Source organism: Staurois parvus, unplaced genomic scaffold (genome assembly GCF_062004578.1).
Source record: "Staurois parvus isolate SC_StPar_1 unplaced genomic scaffold, SC_StPar_1.0 ptg000647l, whole genome shotgun sequence".
NCBI classification, from domain to species: domain Eukaryota; kingdom Metazoa; phylum Chordata; class Amphibia; order Anura; family Ranidae; genus Staurois; species Staurois parvus.
The window spans coordinates 306,863-323,842 of record NW_028318443.1 but is presented as its reverse complement, the minus strand read 5'-3'; the positions used below and the strand labels follow the sequence as shown (position 1 = coordinate 323,842).

Here is a 16,980-nt window from a genome sequence, read left to right as displayed (position 1 = left end):
ACACTACAGGGGCGTTTGGCAAGAGTTAGAAATTAGTCAAGTGTGAACGAGCCCTAAAAGTTTGCACACCTGGATTTTATTTAGTGGATTTAAAATGAAAGTCTAGTTGAGCTTCAATTTTCCCCTTTCAATTTAATTTGCTATTACATCTGTCCACAGTTCTACATTATAACATTTCTCTCTTCTTATGTGTCTATAGTGAAACCACCACAGGGAGGAACACAGATGAATGCAGGTAAGTAGCCCACAGATAGTATGTCCAGCTTTCCTTATGTCCAGCGACCACCCCCAACATTTACTGTGTTGCAGATAGCGATGGTAACATCCTGTACTGGTCCGAGGTCCCGCGAAATTCCACCAGCCCTCTGAGATACGACGAAAGAAATGGGGAGTTTACAGTGACTCATAAAGGACTTTATTACCTATATTGCCAGGTTAGTCTTTGTCAATTAACCCTTAAAGCAGAGAACCCCTAAAACCTAACACTAAAGTGTATCTAATTCTGCCTGAGTCCCTGCAAAATGAATAAACAAATAGGTTTTGGCTTTAGATATATGTTAATACATCCTAAGGGCACATGCACACTGGTGTATGATTTTACATAGGATCTTGCTGAGAGCAAAATCCAATGTAAAATCTTGTCCGTACACCAGCCGCATGTAATATTTATGTTGGCGTTACATGCATAAATTGGACAGCACATAGTGCAAATGTACCCTATTTATTAGGAAGTACCTGCCTCCTAGCATCCTTGATTGCTGGGACATAAGCAGCTTCTGCCACCTAACATCCTTGGTTGCTAGAACACAGGCGGTACCTGCCATCTAACGTCCTTGGTTACTAGAACACAGGAGGCTCTTGCCACCTAACGTCCTTGGTTGCTAAAACACAGGCAGCTCCTGCCACACAGTGCCCTTGGTTGCTGGAACATAGGTGGCTCCTGCCATCTAACATCCTTAGTTGCTAGAACACAGGAGGCTCCTGCAATCTAACATCCTTGGTTGCTAGAACACAGGCGGCTCCTGCCATCTAACGTCCTTGGTTGCTAGAACACAGGCGGCTCCTGCCATCTAACGTCATTGGTTGCTAGAACACAGGCGGCTCCTGCCATCCAACGTCATTGGTTGCTAGAACACAGGCGGCTCCTGCCATCTAACGTCCTTAGTTGTTAGAACGCAGGAGGCTCCTGCCATCTAACATCCTTGGTTGCTAGAACACAGGTGGCTCCTGCCATCTAACGTCCTTGGTTACTAGAACACAGGAGGCTCCTGCCATCTAACGTCCTTGGTTGCTAGAACACAGGCAGCTCCTGCCATCTAACGTCCTTGGTTACTAGAACGCAAGTAGCTCCTGACACCTAATGTCCTTGGTTGCTAGAACACAGGCGGCTCCTGCCACCTAACGTCCTTGGTTGCTAGAACACAGGCGGCTCCTGCCATCTAACGTCCTTACTTGCTAGAACACAGGAGGCTCCTGCCATCTAAAATCCTTGGTTGCTAGAAAACAGGCGGCTCCTGCCATCTAACGTCTTTGGTTGCTGGAACACAGGCGGATCCTGCCATCTAACATCCTTGGTTGCTAGAACACAGGCGGCTCTTGCCATCTAACGTCCTTGGTTGTTGGAACACAGGCGGAACCTGCCATCTAACATCCTTGGTTGCTAAAAAACAGGTGGCTCTTTCCATCTAACGTCCTTGGATGCTGGAACACAGGCGGATCCTGCGATCTAACGTCCTTGGTTGCTAAATCACAGGGGGCTCCTGCCATCTAAAATCCTTGATTGCTAGAACACAGGTGGCTCCTGCCATCTAACGTTCTTGGTTGCTAGAACACAGGCGGCTCCTGCCATCTAACATCCTTGGTTGCTAGAACACAGGGGGCTCCTGCCATCTAACGTCCTTGGTTGCTAGAACAAAGGCGGCTCCTGCCATCTAACGTTCTTGGTTGCTAGAACACAGGCGGCTCCTGCCATCTAACGTCCTTGGTTGCTGGAACACAGGCGGCTCCTGCCATCTAACGTCCTTGGTTGCTGGAACACAGGAGGCTCCTGCCATCTAACATCCTTTGTTGCTAGAACACAGGTGGCTCCTGCCACGCAATGTCCTTGGTTGCCAGGACGCAGGTGGCTTCTGTCAACTAATGTCCCAGGTTGCTAGGATGCAGGCAGCCATTGAGGGTCCATAGCATATTTTTATGCTAAATGTTGTACACGTGTTCATATTAGTTCAGTTTACTTGCGTACAAGATAAATTTGGTACATACGCAGGACCATGGACACCGTTATGTGTATGAGCCCAGAGCATATTGTGCAGCTGCATTCAAATCCATAAAAAAAAACAATGCATGCATTACAGATCTGATGCCAGTGTACAGTATTTTGCGCCCATGTGAATGAATCCTAATTAACATACATAGGAATTTGCTGGCTTTCACTCGTAGATGCCAGCTTTACAATCTCGTTACCAGCACTCTGGATGTGCTTGCTGGGGAGTAAGGGAGAACTACCCTTCTTACTGTCTCCCCTTATTATATTATTATACAGTATTTATATAGCGCCAATAGTTTGCTCAGCGCTGTACATTATAGTGGGAGACAGTACAGTAACAATACAATGTGATACACGAGGGGTTCGAGGGCCCTGCTCCTTGGAGCTTACAATCTAGGAGGGAGGGGAGAGTTGTGTAGGAGGAAATAGCTGTGGGGGATGGAGTGGTGGGAAGAGCGGAGATCAGCAATTAGGTGAGGGCGGGGTAGGCTTCTCTGAAGAGATGTGTTTTCAGGGTGTGCCTAAAGGCGAGAAGGGTAGGTGACAATCTCATGGATTGGGGTAGCGAATTCCAGAGGATGGGGGAAGCCCTGGAGAAGTCCTGGAGAGGGGCATGGGAGGAGACCAGGGCACTGGAGAGTAGGAGGTCTTGTGAGGAGCAGAGGGTGCGTGTTGGGTGGTAGATGGATATCAGGTCGGTATCAGTTTGGGGCAGTATTATAAACAGCTTTGTACATCAATGTTAATATTTTGAATTTTATGCATTGGGCAATCGGAAGCCAGTGGAGGGATTGGCAGAGGAGGGGCGGATACGGAGCGGTTGGTGAGGTGGATGAGTCTGGCTGCAGAGTTCAGGATAGACTGAAGCGGGGGTAGCCTGTGTTGGGGTAGGACGGCGAGGAGGGAGTTGCAGTAGTCCGTTGCTTTGTGGTTTCTGGAGTTAGGAACGGGCGTATTTTGGAGATGTTGCGAAGGTGGAGTCTGCATGAATTTGTCAGCGATTGGATCTGGGGCTGGAAAGACAGATTGGAGTGTAGAATGACACCTAGTACTCTGGCTTGCGGGGTGGGACTGATGGTTGCGTTGTTGGTCGTGATGGAGGGGCGGGGGGCGCGGGCTGGGGGGAAAACTAGGAGCTCAGTTTTAGCAAGGTTTAGTCTGAGGAAGTGGAGTGACATCCAGTCTGATATGTCATTCAGTAGGCTTGTGATTCGGGCAGAGACTGAAGGGGTGAGGTGAGGGGTGGAGAGATAGATTTGAGTGTCATCGGCGTAGAGGTGGTAGTATCACATGACCAGAGACTGGAAGGAGAAGACGCCTTCATTCACAGGCAGACAATATGCTGAGAAGGATGTCCAAAATTTGAATACACAGACGATGAGGAAAGCAACTTAGCCCTAGAGCCCCTTTTCATTCCTCAAAGCTCTAAAAAGCCCCTTAGCCACCCTACCAACCTCATGGGCATTTCAGCCCTCTACTCTTCCAGGAGTGCCCCCCTCTCACCAAGCCTGCCAGCTGCCCTCCCTTCCTTCAACCCACTGACATGGATGCCAAGGAAATCCTCCTTGGACTGACATCATTGACACAGCAGCAATTTTTCCTCAAACTGACACAGAAGTAGCATAATTTTTTTCCTTCCAATGGCACCACCAACGCAGCAGCATTTTTTCCACCCATGTTTCCCGGGACATTTTTCTTCTTTTTCCTCTATTAGCTCTACAATCAGTACATACAGTTTGGAGTGGCACACTATGCATGCCATTATTTGTAGGCAGGTGTAGTTTGGCCTCCCTGCATAGGTGGCGCTGTCCAGCAGCCATCAAGCAGAGAGTGAGTGGAGGGCAAGGGGAACCCATGTTCCTCTAAAGCCTCCATAGGTGTCATCAGGGAAGCAGCTGCCTGATTGCCACCCTGGTTGACCCCTGTGGCCATCCTAAAGTGATTGCAAATGTAAATTAAAAAAAAAAACAGGTTTATACCTAACTTCTCTGTGCAATAGAATTGCACAGAGCGGCCTCAATCCTTCTCTTCTCAGGTGCCTCGCCTGGCTCCTCATCTTCATTTGGTGCCCCCATGGGCAGTGGCTTCCTATGGGGGCAATAGTACGGGCTCACTCCTATGCCCCGCTGTCTGCATCCATTGACACAGACAGCTGGACTCGGACCCCCCGCCGCTCTCTCGCCACTGGCTTTGATTGACAGCAGCTGGAGCCAATGGCTCCTGGTGTCCCAGCAAAGCCTTTGAATGCAGGAAGTGAGGGGAGAGAAGAACAGCGGATGTGCACGGTGCTGGATGGATTAAGGGCTGTTTAGTGTTTATAACCTTTCTAAAGTGATATTAAAGGTAAGTTTTTTGTTATTTATAAATAACAAACAAGTTATACTTACTGTACCTGCTCTGTGCAGTGGTTTTGTACAGAGAAGCCCAAAATCTCCTCTTCTTGGTTCTCCCGCTGGCACTCCTGGCCCCTCCCTCCTGCTGAGTGCCCCCATAGCGAACAGCTTGCTTTAAGGGGAAAGGAAGCAGACTCGCCCCCAAGCCGCTGCTCTGTGTCCATTCACATACAAAGTCGTGTCTCTGCCCCTCCCCTTCTCTCCCCTCATTGGCTCACGGAGAGACCCTCGTGCACGTCACTGGATTGCAATGGGGCTCAGGTAAGTATTAGGGGGCCTGGGGGGGTGGGGGAAGTTGCACACAGGAGGCTTTTTACCTTCATGCATAGAATGCATGGAGGTAAAAAACCTTGAGCCTTTACATCCACTTTCGGTGTGGTCTGTCCCCTTCAGTTGGTGCCTATTTGCGAACTGGCTAGGTCAGGGACAGGAACCCGCTGGACAGGGGCAGACTGACCATTTGGAAACTCGGGCACTGCCCGAGGGCCCGGGGTCAGTAGGGGGCCCCATGAGATGCCCCTGGTACCTTTTTCATAGGCTTTTTTGAGTTTTGGCAAGGACACAGGGGCCCCATGATCCCCTATTGCCTGGGGGCCCCATGAGTTGTCAGTCCGCCCCTGCCACTGGATAAGGACCATGTGTCTAGCACAGGGAGAGGTTCTGGTAGAGGAGGGACAGTGTAGGGTCCACTCACCTGTGCCGCCAGCTAGAAGCTCTTCCACCTTCAGGTGCCTCATTGCCATAATGCCTCCAGCCACCTCCTTTGTCGAATGCTGTCAGAAATGATATGTGTTACCGTGACCTCTCTGCATCTCTGTGTAAGTGCTGCCTGCCTGGTCTGGCCATGGTACAGCGACTCTGTTACCACCTTGTCGGAACTTTTCTGTTAAATACACATTACTGCAATTCCTGATCTCTATGTGTCTTCTCTCCTCTCTGGGTACCCAACTCCGGGCAGGGCTGCTGTTAGAAACCACAGGGCCTCTTACAGCCAACCTGACAGGGCCACCCAAACCGCAAGGCCCCATACAGCTAACCTAACAGAGCCCCCCATCCCCACAAAAAAAAACACACAGTTTACTATGCTTCGGTTATGAACGAACACAGTGAGTGATCAGTATCAATTACTCATTGTGTTCATTTGGGAACAGAAGAGGCTGGTAAACTACTGGAACCGATTCCCTGTATGGCTCTCTCTGCAGCAGCTGGAAGCCAGCGGAGGGGGGAGAGGAGAAGAAGCCAGCTTTCAGCTGCTGCAGAGAGAGCCATACAGGGGATCGGTTCCAGTATTTTACCTGCAGCAGCTGGAAGCCAGCTGAAGGGGGAGAGGAGAAGAAGCCAGCTTTCAGCTGCTGCAGAGAGAGCCATACAGGGGATCGGTTCCAGTATTTTACCTGCAGCAGCTGGAAGCCAGCTGAAGGGGGAGAGGAGAAGAAGCCAGCTTTCAGCTGCTGCAGAGAGAGCCATACAGGGGATTGGTTCCAGTATTTTACCTGCAGCAGCTGGAAGCCAGCTGAGGGGGGAGAGGAGAAGAAGCCAGCTTTTAGCTGCTGCAGAGAGAGCCATACAGGGGATCGGTTCCAGTATTTTACCTGCAGCAGTTGGAAGCCAGCAGAAGGGGGAGAGGAGAAGAAGCCAGCTTTTAGCTGCTGCAGAGAGAGCCATACAGGGGATCTGTTCCAGTATTTTACCTGCAGCAGCTGGAAGCCAGCAGAGGGGGGAGAGGAAAAGAAGCCAGCTTTTGGCTGCTGCAGAGAGAGCCATACAGGGGATCGGTTTCAGTATTTTACCTGCAGCAGCTGGAAGCCAGCGGAGGGGGGAGAGGAAAAGAAGCCAGCTTTCAGCTGCTGCAGAGAGAGCCATACAGGGGATCGGTTCCAGTATTTTACCTGCAGCAGCTGGAAGCCAGCGGAGGGGGGAGAGGAGAAGAAGCCAGCTTTCAGCTGCTGCAGAGAGAGCCATACAGGGGATAGGTTCCAGTATTTTACCTGCAGCAGCTGGAAGCCAGCAGAGGGGGGAGAGGAAAAGAAGCCAGCTTTTAGCTGCTGCAGAGAGAGCCAGATGGGGATTGGTTACAGTAACCCTTACCGCGCCGCTCTCCCTTCCAGCCCACATCTGATTCACCCAACTGACTGGTGCCCCCTACTGGCCTGGGCCTGTCCAGGAGGACTGGTGGTACCCCCTTATCCACAGCCCTGACTCTGGGGGCCACTCACATATTGACCCCACCCCCTACTCTGCACCTTATCCCACCACCATTCTCAAGCCCAGTTATTCACAAAAGTTCCCAATTATGCTAATAAACTCCTATTCTGCTGTATACTAGCCACCTCCTTCCTAGAAGGCAAGGTTCATGGAGCAACAAGAGAAACTACATTTGGGATATCATTGCTATCTGATTTATGCAGGGTTTAGTTACCCTCACTTTCTGTCTCCACACCAGAAAATAAAGGAAAATGGAGCAAGTAAAAACCCAATAAAGAAACAAAATGTGCTGCTCCAGGTCTGTCCAACACTATACTGCCCTCAGAAGACAGGGTGCAGGTCCGGCTCGTCCCGAGAAAACTGAAGAAAATAGAGGCGGGTGACCTCATCCCCGATGATAAAAGTTAGATTCCTTTATTTCAAAAAGTTAAAATCTTGACAGCAGCACATAGCATAATACACAGGGAACACAGTTGACGCGTTTCACACCACAGGCGCTTCATCATGATTGTCTCTGATGTGAAACGTGTCCACCTTGGTCCCTGTGTGTTATGCTATATGCTGCTGTCAAGATTTTAACTTGTTTAACCGCTTCCAGTCCAAACAATTTCCCCCCCTTCCAGTCCGGACACTTTCCCCCCTTCCAGTCCGGACACTTTCCCCCCTTCCAGTCCGGACACTTTCCCCCCTTCCAGTCCAGACACTTTCACCCCCCTTCCAGTCCGGACACTTTCACCCCCTTCCAGTCCGGACACTTTCACCCCCTTCCAGTCCGGACACTTTCACCCCCCCTTCCAGTCTGGACACTTTCCCCTCCTTCCAGTCCGGACACTTTCACCCCCTTCAAGTCCGGACACTTTCACCCCCCCTTCCAGTCCGGACACTTTCACCCCCTTCCAGTCCGGACGCTTTCCCCCCCCTTCCAGTCCGGACACTTTCACCCCCTTCCAGTCCGGACACTTTCCCCTGCTTCCAGTCCGGACACTTTCCCCCCCTTCCAGTCCGGACACTTTCCCCTCATTCCAGTCCGGACACTTTCACCCCCCCTTCCAGTCCGGACACTTTCACCCCCTTCCAGTCCGGACACTTTCACCCCCTTCCAGTCCGGACACTTTCACCCCCTTCCAGTCCGGACACTTTCCCCCCCTTCCAGTCCGGACACTTTCACCGCCCCTTCCAGTGCGGACACTTTCCCCCCCTTCCAGTCCGGACACTTTCTCCCCCTTCCAGTCCGGACACTTTCCCCCCCTTCCAGTCCAGGCCAATTTTCAGCTTTCAGCGCTATCACACTTTGAATGACAATTGCGCGGTCATGCAACACATATGAGTTTTTTAGAATTTTTTTGAGACAGAAAAAAACTTTATTTTGGTGGTATTTATTCACCCCTGGGATTTTTATTTTTTTCAATATAAATGAAAAAGTCCAAAAATGTGGGAAAAAAATTGCAAATAAATAATCTTTATTCATAAATCGTGGCCAAAATGTATTCATCTATCTTTTTAGTAAAAAAACCCAAATTAGTTTATAACAAAAAATTATAATTTTTCAAAAAATTATTTACATTTCTATTTTATTTTTTTATATTATTATGTTTTTTTTGTTTTTTTTTTTTAACATACCGTCACCCTAGCAGTACAGTGTGACCATGGTGACACTGTACTACTTGTGGGGGGTGATTAAATTTTTTTTTGTTTTTTACACTGATTACTTTAAAACCCATAAAGGCTGTAAAAGCAATAATTTGTCCTTTAGATTGTAAGCTCCATGAGCAAGGCCCTCCTATTCCTTCTGTACTGAAATGTATTGTAATTGTACTGTCTCCCTTATATTGTAAAGCGCTGAGCAAACTGCTGGCGCTATATAAATCCTGTATAATAATAATATATAAATCCTGTATAATAATAATAATAATATATAAATCCTGTATAATAATAATAATATATAAATCCTGTATAATAATAAATATATATAAATCCTGTATAATAATAATATATAAATCCTGTATAATAATAATATATAAATCCTGAATAATAATAATATATAAATCCTGTATAATAATAATAATATATAAATCCTGTATAATAATAATATATAAATCCTGTATAATAATAATAATAATATATAAATCCTGTATAATAATAATATATAAATCCTGTATAATAATAATAATAATAAGTCCTTCTCTCTGGCTGCATTCTTGCAGCCATTGAGAAATACTGTGCGAGCTGTGATTGGTCAAAGCTTGTCACATGGTACAAGGCTGTTGTGAATAGCCCTGTACCATGTGATCTCTGTGATCATTCACAGATTTCACACTTAGTAAGCAATGATGTCAGGAAGTGACATCTTGCTTACTACTCTGCATGTGATCACTGGTTGGCCAATCAGTGATCACATGAATTTGGACGTCACACAGAGGTCCTGTACAGCAATCTGTGTTCCTTTGTATCCTTTGGACACAGCAGGCGCCAATCACGGTGGCAATAGATGCGGGTGGACATTTAGAAACGTCCACCTGCATCAGCAGTGCTTCAGTCCGGCCGTTTATCAATACGGGCCAGACAGGAAGAGGTTAAATAATGAAATCCAACGTTTATCATTGGAGGGGCGGTCATCCACCTCTATTTTCAGCAGTAAAAACCTGCTGGAGGCTCTAAAACTAAATGAAAACACTTTGGGCTGGAGTCAGCTGCCTTTCCCCTTCATAATATGCTATTACTTTATATAGAATAGTCTCCAGCAAAAAACAACAATAATAAAGTCTCACTTTGCAGGTCCATTTCAACGAGGATCGCAGCAGCTACATCAAGCTGGACCTGATCCTAGACAGCAACCTGATCTTCCGCTGCCTTCAAGAATTCTCCGCTACAGTGGCCAGCATCGGTGACCCCAAACGGAAGACCTGCAGCGTCTCTGGGCTCGTCATCGTCACCCCCGGCTCCCTCCTCCGCATCCGCACCCTCCCGAGAGCCGTGCTCAAAGTTGAGCCCTACCTCACCTACTTTGGACTCTTCCAAGTGCACTGAGACTCAAAAACTTTTACAGGGTAAGGAAAGGAGAGAAACAAAAATCTATTTTAGTTTTTTTGAAGTCAACTAACCCAAATCTGCACTTCAAGTACCAAAGGTCATTTCCAACGCCGAATCTTAATTCTTCAGGACCCAGAATATACTGCCAATAGAAGACGAAAACAAAAACTTGATGCGCGGTGGTGATAATGGATAGCTTATCATGGCATGGTGAGCACCATGGATGTGTTAACAGGGAGACCGCACAGCGGACAAACCACCGCCGATCCAAGAGAAACATTTCACATTGCACAGCACATCGCTGGGGAAGCTGATGGAGAATAGAACTTGTCGTAAAGCCAAAATCAACAAGGGATCAACTTTACGCTGCTGGTAAAAGAAACAACAAACACATTTGGAAAATACCGAGTCAGCAAATCATCAGCCACACCGAAAAACTGAACAGAAACACATCTGATTTCTACAGTGGAAAATAATCTGCGCACAATGTGAAATGATGAACTTTAGGTCACAGCACAAACATAATGAGCTCCAGACAATCACCAAGTCCTCCATTTCATCTATATACCTAGTTACTAATATTTTCCTAAACTTCTATACAAAACTATACTACGGGAGATCCTCCTTTATATTCCATTATCATCGTCTCTTCTACATCTGTTGAAGGAACACCTTAAAAGAGAGAGGGAGGAAAAGTGCTGGATAGAGCAAGGCGAGATCTTTTTTTTGCAGCTCTGAAGGTGTGATTGGGGACATATAGCTTTATCTGACAGCAAAGGTCAGAATTTAATGCCAGGGCTCTTGGCAGACATAGAGCATGGTTTTACCTTCCGGTGCTTTAAACATTTAGTGTACTTTTGCTGAATGAGAGATGAACACAGAACAAACAGGGTGCAGGTGATCACCTCACTGCAACCTCTATGTGGCTCACCTAGCTCTAATATCTTGCTGCAGCTTCCTACTCAGGGGCGGACTGACCATTTGGTAACTCGGGCGCTGCCCGAGGGCCCCGGGTCAGTAGGGGGCCCCATGAGATGCCCCTGGTACCTTTTTCATAGGCTTTTTTGAGTTTGGGCAAGGACACAGGGGCCCCATGATCCCCTATTGCCCAGGGGCCCCAGGAGTTGTCAGTCCGCCCCTGTTCCTACTCCTCCATTGCTGCTATGGTACATTGTGTTATTGCCCACGGCAAAACCAGCAATGTTTGAGGCCAGTACCTGATAAGGGAGGAGGCTTCTAATAAAAAAAAAAAAAGAGAAAAAAAATGGAAAAACAAACTTCTAGCCTTAAAGCAACCAAGTTTTGACCATTCAAGCCTAAACAACAGGTTTGATTTAATCCCCCATACACTTCATTTTTCCTTAATCCCATGCTGCTCTGTTCGGGAGCTGAAGGACATGACTTATTCAAGTGTGACCATCATTGTCACATGTGGAGTCCATTACCACAACGTAAGCTACAATTCCAGCTTCTCCCATCCCATGCTTACCCTTTTCTTTGCTCCTCCGCTACTCCATTAAGGAGCTGAAGGACGTGACTTACTCGAGTCTGACAGTGCCAGGCCAACCAGCATTGTCACATGTGGAGTCCATAGTCCCCCAGTGTTATCTACAACTCCAGTGACTCCCACCCCACCCCACCCCATTCGCATACCTTTTTCTTTGCTCCTCCGCTATTCCATTAAGGAGCTGAAGGATATGATTTATTCAAGTGTGATAATGCCAGGCCAACCAGCATTGTCACATGTGGAGTCCACAGTCCACAACATTACCTACAATTCCAATGACCCCCACCCCAGCATGTACTTACCTTTATCATTGTTCCTCCGCTGCTCCTTTAAGGAGCTGTAGGACATGACTTACTCAAGTCTGACAGTGCCAGGCCAACCAGCATTGTCACATGTGGAGTCCATAGTCCCCCAGTGATATCTACAACTCCAGTGACTCCCACCCCACCCCACCCCACCCCACCCCATACGCATACCCTTTTCTTTGCTCCTCCGCTACTCCATTAAGGAGCTGAAGGATATGACTTATTCAAGTGTGATAGTGCCAGGCCAACCAGCATTGTCACATGTGGAATCCACAGTCCACAACATTACCTACAATTCCAATGACCCCCACCCCAGCATGTACTTACCTTTATCATTGTTCCTCCGCTGCTCCATTAAGGAGCTGAAGGACGTGACTTACTCGAGTCTAACAGTGTTGGGCCAACTAGCATTGTTACATGTGGAGTCCATAGTACCCCAGTGTTATCTGCAAATCCAGTGACACCCATCCAACCCCACCCCATACGCATACCCTTTTCTTTGCTCCTCTGCCACTCTATTAAGGAGCTGAAGGATGTGACTTATTCAAGTGTGATAGTGCCAGGCTAACCAGCATTGTCACATGTGGAGTCCATAGTCCATAACATTACCTACAATTCCAATGACTCCCACCCCAGCATATACTTACCTTTATCATTATTCCTCCGCTGCTCCATTAAGGAGCTGAAGGATGTGACTTACTCAAGTCTGACAGTGCTGGGCCAACTAGCATTGTTACATGTGGAGTCCATGGTCCCCCAAAGTTATCTACAACTCCAGTGACTCCCACCCCACCCCATACACATATCCTTTTCTTTGCTCCTCCACTACTCTATTAAAGAGCTGAAGGACATGACTTATTCAAGTGTTATAGTGCCAGGCCAACCAGCATTGTCACATGTGGAGTCCACAGTCCACAACATTACCTACAATTCCAATGACCCCCACCCCAGCATGTACTTACCTTTATCATTGTTCCTCCGCTGCTCCATTAAGGAGCTGAAGGACATGACTTACTCAAGTCTGACAGTGCTGGGCCAACCAGCATTGTCACATGTAGAGTCCATAGTCCCCCAGTGATATCTACAACTCCAGTGACTCCCACCCCACCCCATACGCATACCCTTTTCTTTGCTCCTCTGCCACTCTATTAGGGAGCTGAAGGACTTGACTTACTCAGGTCTGACAGTGCTGGGTCAACTAGCATTGTTACATGTGGAGTCCATGGTCCCCCAGAGTTATCTACAACTCCAGTGACTCCCACCTCACCCCATCCCACCGCATATACTTTGCTTCTCCGCTAGTCCAATAAGGAGCTGATGCATTGTCACATGTGGAGTCCATAGCCCACATTGTTAGCTAGAACTCCAATGACTCCCACCCCAGCATATACTTACCTTTTTCTTGGCTCCTCTTCTGCTCCAGTAAGGACATGACTTAAAGCAGAGCTCCAAACAAGAAGGGAAAATTACACTTTAAAGACTGGTCCCCCGATCCCCATTAAGGATTGGCAGCTTTAGGGAGCAGATTGACAGGCACCCACTCCCACTTCTGCTGCGATCGCCTAGATGATCAGAAGTGGAAGTTGTCCTCCCCCCCCTCCCTCCCCATAGTCTTCTGGGACTACAGGACCATTCAAAAAGCGCAGCGCTACTCGCGATTGCGCAGTGGGCACCTGGAGTGAAGCCACAAGCTGTCACAGCCAGGTGCCCACACTGAAGATGCCAGCGCCGGGAACATCAGATGGTTGGTGAAATGGGCTGCGGGGTGGACACCGTGGTATCGTGTGACAGGTAAGCGGCTGTCTTTTAAAAGTCAGCAGCTACAGTTTTTGTAGCTGCTGACTTTAATTTTTCTTTCAGTATAAATGGAACTCCGCTTTAAGCCAGCCATAGATGGCTCGAATCAGGGACTGACCAAGATTTGATCCATGTATGGGCAGACTGATTGTACCCAAGTCGATCCATCAATAAACTTGGGTACAACCAGCAAGTCGGATTCCTAGCATGCGATTATTGCCAGCAACTATAGCCGCTACCAATAATTACTGTGTTCTCGTGGCAGGGAAGGTTCCCTGCGCTCCCCTGCTGGGAGAACACAATAGCTCCATTGGAAGGATTCCCTCATCAACACTGACTCTGTTGATGGGAAATTTGAGCAATTTTCTTTCCTGGAACCCGTGGTGTCAGGAAAGAAAATCGAATCATCTATGGCCTGCTTTACTCAAGTCTGACAGTGTTGGGCCAGCCTGCATTGTTACATAGCCCAGAGTGTTAGTTACAACTCCAATGACCTATAGCCTACACACGGCTTAAGCTGGCAATACACTGTTGGCACCTCTCCAGCCAACATCCGTCAACTAAAAAAATCGAAGGAGCAAGGTGAAAATTGAAAGCCAAACAGCAGCCGCATTCAATCGCAAGCAGGCACTCTTTGGGTATTCTGACAACTTAGACTGCATAGATACACATGCTCATTACATACAGTAGTTACAAAAAAAAAAACTAATCAAGTTTAACCACAATTAAAAATTACATATGCAGGTTCTGCTTCCTGATTAGTAGTTCCGCATCATTCCTGAGCTTTACTGCTCCCAGTATATGGGCCAGATCTGACCTATCAGAGAACAACTGTCTCAGAGCTCGTTCAGGAGTGCAACCAGAGGGGCAGTAACAGCAGGTGATTGAGTCACAATTTTACTGCCCCTCTCCTTACCCTGACTGCCTTCCTGAACAATTACATATAGCTTCTCAGGTCTGTACACATGCAGCGACAAAATTCAAACCCCTCGTTACATTCAGCAGGCAGTACTGCCAAGTTAATGGGGCCACAATGCAACCACGGGTGAGCCCAGGGGCGGACTGACCATTCGAGCACTCGGGCATCGCCCGAGGGCCCGGGGTCAGTAGGGGGCCCCATAAAATGCCCCTAGTACCTTTATTATAGGCATATTTGGGTGTGCTTTGAGTATGGGCAAGGATACAGGGGCCCCATGATCCCCTATTGCCCAGGGGCCTCATGAATTGTCAGTCCGCCCCTGGGTGAGCCTTTTGAGGACTAAAACATAAGGGTGAGGATGCAACATATCGCCTCATGGCTGCCCTTCAACCACTCTCTGAAAAGCAATCCACCACAGATAATTCTTCAGAGGGGTGACAAGGGCGGCTGCACATTTGTACGAGAAAGGCAGCAGAAACTAAGCGGTTCCGTAATTCATACAACCACTAGAGGGGGCATTTAAAAAAAATATAAGCAAGCGTGGAAAAATGTGAAAGTTGCATGAAAATGTACTCAGTTGACGTTTACAGTAGTATGCATTTTTACCCTTTAAATGTTAAGTCACCAAGTTTGAATTTTGGCGGGTTCAGCAGGAACCGTGATTCAAACCATGTATGGGCAGGCCCAATCAACTTCAGTACGACCAGCCTGCAGGGTTTTAAATGCGATTATTGCGAGCGGATATTATAGCTGCTAGCAGTAATCATTGTGTTTTCTTAGCGGGGATGGCTTCCCCCACCACCACAATAACTCTGCGGGAGGGATTCCCCCATCAACACTGACTACGTTGATGGGTGACTCCGGGAACCCATGGTTGCAGGAAAGAAATTTGCACCGTCTATGGCTGGCTTTATGGAAGCTCTTTCAAAGTGAACCTGTCATGAAAAAGGTAGAGGGGTTGCCACTGACGACCTCCTTTGATAATTGCTGGAAGCCTGACTGCCATGCTGCCGAACCCAGAACAAGTATGTAGATAAGAGGTTTTTTTTTACTTTGTTGGATTTTACAGAACTGAAAAGACCCAGATCTGTACTAAAGCCAACAGGTCAGCATATTCAGAAGGAAGTCAGCAATGGCAACACCCATATTTCTCCTGGAAAAGATTTGGCACCAGTGGTGGTGGTGGTGGGGGAGGTACTTTGACAGCAAGAAGGATGGAGGAATCTGCACTGCTACTGTATTCATGTGGTACCCATGGCTGCTGGAATGACCAAAACGAGAAGCGCACCAACCTTGCGTATTACCTCAGTAACCAAATTTATTAATTAAAGAATGGTACTCACAAACAGCGAATAAAATCAGGCATGTAGTCCTCAAAGGGACTTCAGAGATAAGGAGCCAGCGTGAATCCCATCATGGGGGTAGACACTCAGTACAGCTGCCGCGTTTCGAAGGCCATGAACGCCTGATTTTATATGGTTACTGAGGTAATGCGCAAGGTTGGTGCGCTTCTCGTTTTTGTTTCACTTTGCAGTATTGGTTGGGCTTCCCCAGCCTTGTTTGGAGCTGCACAACATTTAATACACTGGTGGTCGCCTTTTTCTGGTTTTGGTTCCATCTACTCGCCACCGGCCTGGGTCCTAGAGCTCAGGAGAAACCACATCTGCTGGAATGACCAATCATTGGTGCAGTCACTGTCCGGCTTTCAATTTTCCATCCTCCTTCAATTTTTCATTTTGCAATAGACTTTTATTGAAACATTTTCAAAATACAGCTTGTAACATAGAGAAATATGCAGCTATCAGAATGATATGACTGGTTTCCAAGACTATTGCCGTGAATGGCAGAAGTCTACGAGTGAACACCATAGACGTTCAAAGTTATAGGTGAACTGATGATGCAGAAATGATATGACCTCTTCTATTTTTCAACTGATTTGAAAAGGGCCACCTACAGCTCGAATGTTAGCTAATTCTGCAGGAACTGGCCGAAATTCAAGCCATGTATGGTCAGCTTTGGTCTTCAGGATGAAGCAGCCATGAAGCCTGGTGACCAGAGACAGAAGCAAGGATGGATATAAGAGCAGTCATTATTTAAGAGATGCTTTACTTTCTTTTTTAAGTTTCATTTTGTTTTACCCAAAACATGTATTTCTTGTGCTTATAATTACTGAAAAAGATGTACATGCAAAAGATTTGAACAACAGAGCCTAGGGGGAAGGATGCTGAGAACAGGGATTCCAAGAAGTCTGTGGAGATCGGAAACGGACTGTAATAGGAAAAAACTGAATTGACCGCAGTGTGAGACATTGACTGGTAATGAAAGGGAAGTGCCAGCGCGTGCGACAGGAAACATTGCGTATTTGTCACAAGAAGTCGGTTGCAAGGGACCTGAAAGCAGAACTGACTTCAGCATTGGAACGGTGCCTCTCTGTCATTGAAGCCACGTCACGCCTTACAATTTTGCTTTAGTAACAGTTAAAGAAGGGCTGCACTGTCAATTCCTGGACAGCTTCTGGTATAGCACAATGTTCAACTATTAAATATATAAAATGGAAA

General features: G+C 47.4%; 1 protein-coding gene across 1 annotated transcript in view; it reads left to right on the top strand.

Moving 5' to 3' along the window:
- LOC149448930 (tumor necrosis factor ligand superfamily member 12-like) overlaps positions 1-16,980 on the top strand; it is a 100,394-nt gene that overhangs the window by 20,486 nt on the left and 62,928 nt on the right. Inside the window, exons 5-7 of the mRNA XM_089693996.1 lie at positions 200-235; positions 310-434; positions 9,640-9,888. Coding sequence (XP_089550122.1) covers positions 200-235; positions 310-434; positions 9,640-9,888 — 410 coding nt within the window. The remainder of the gene's footprint in view (positions 1-199; positions 236-309; positions 435-9,639; positions 9,889-16,980) is intronic.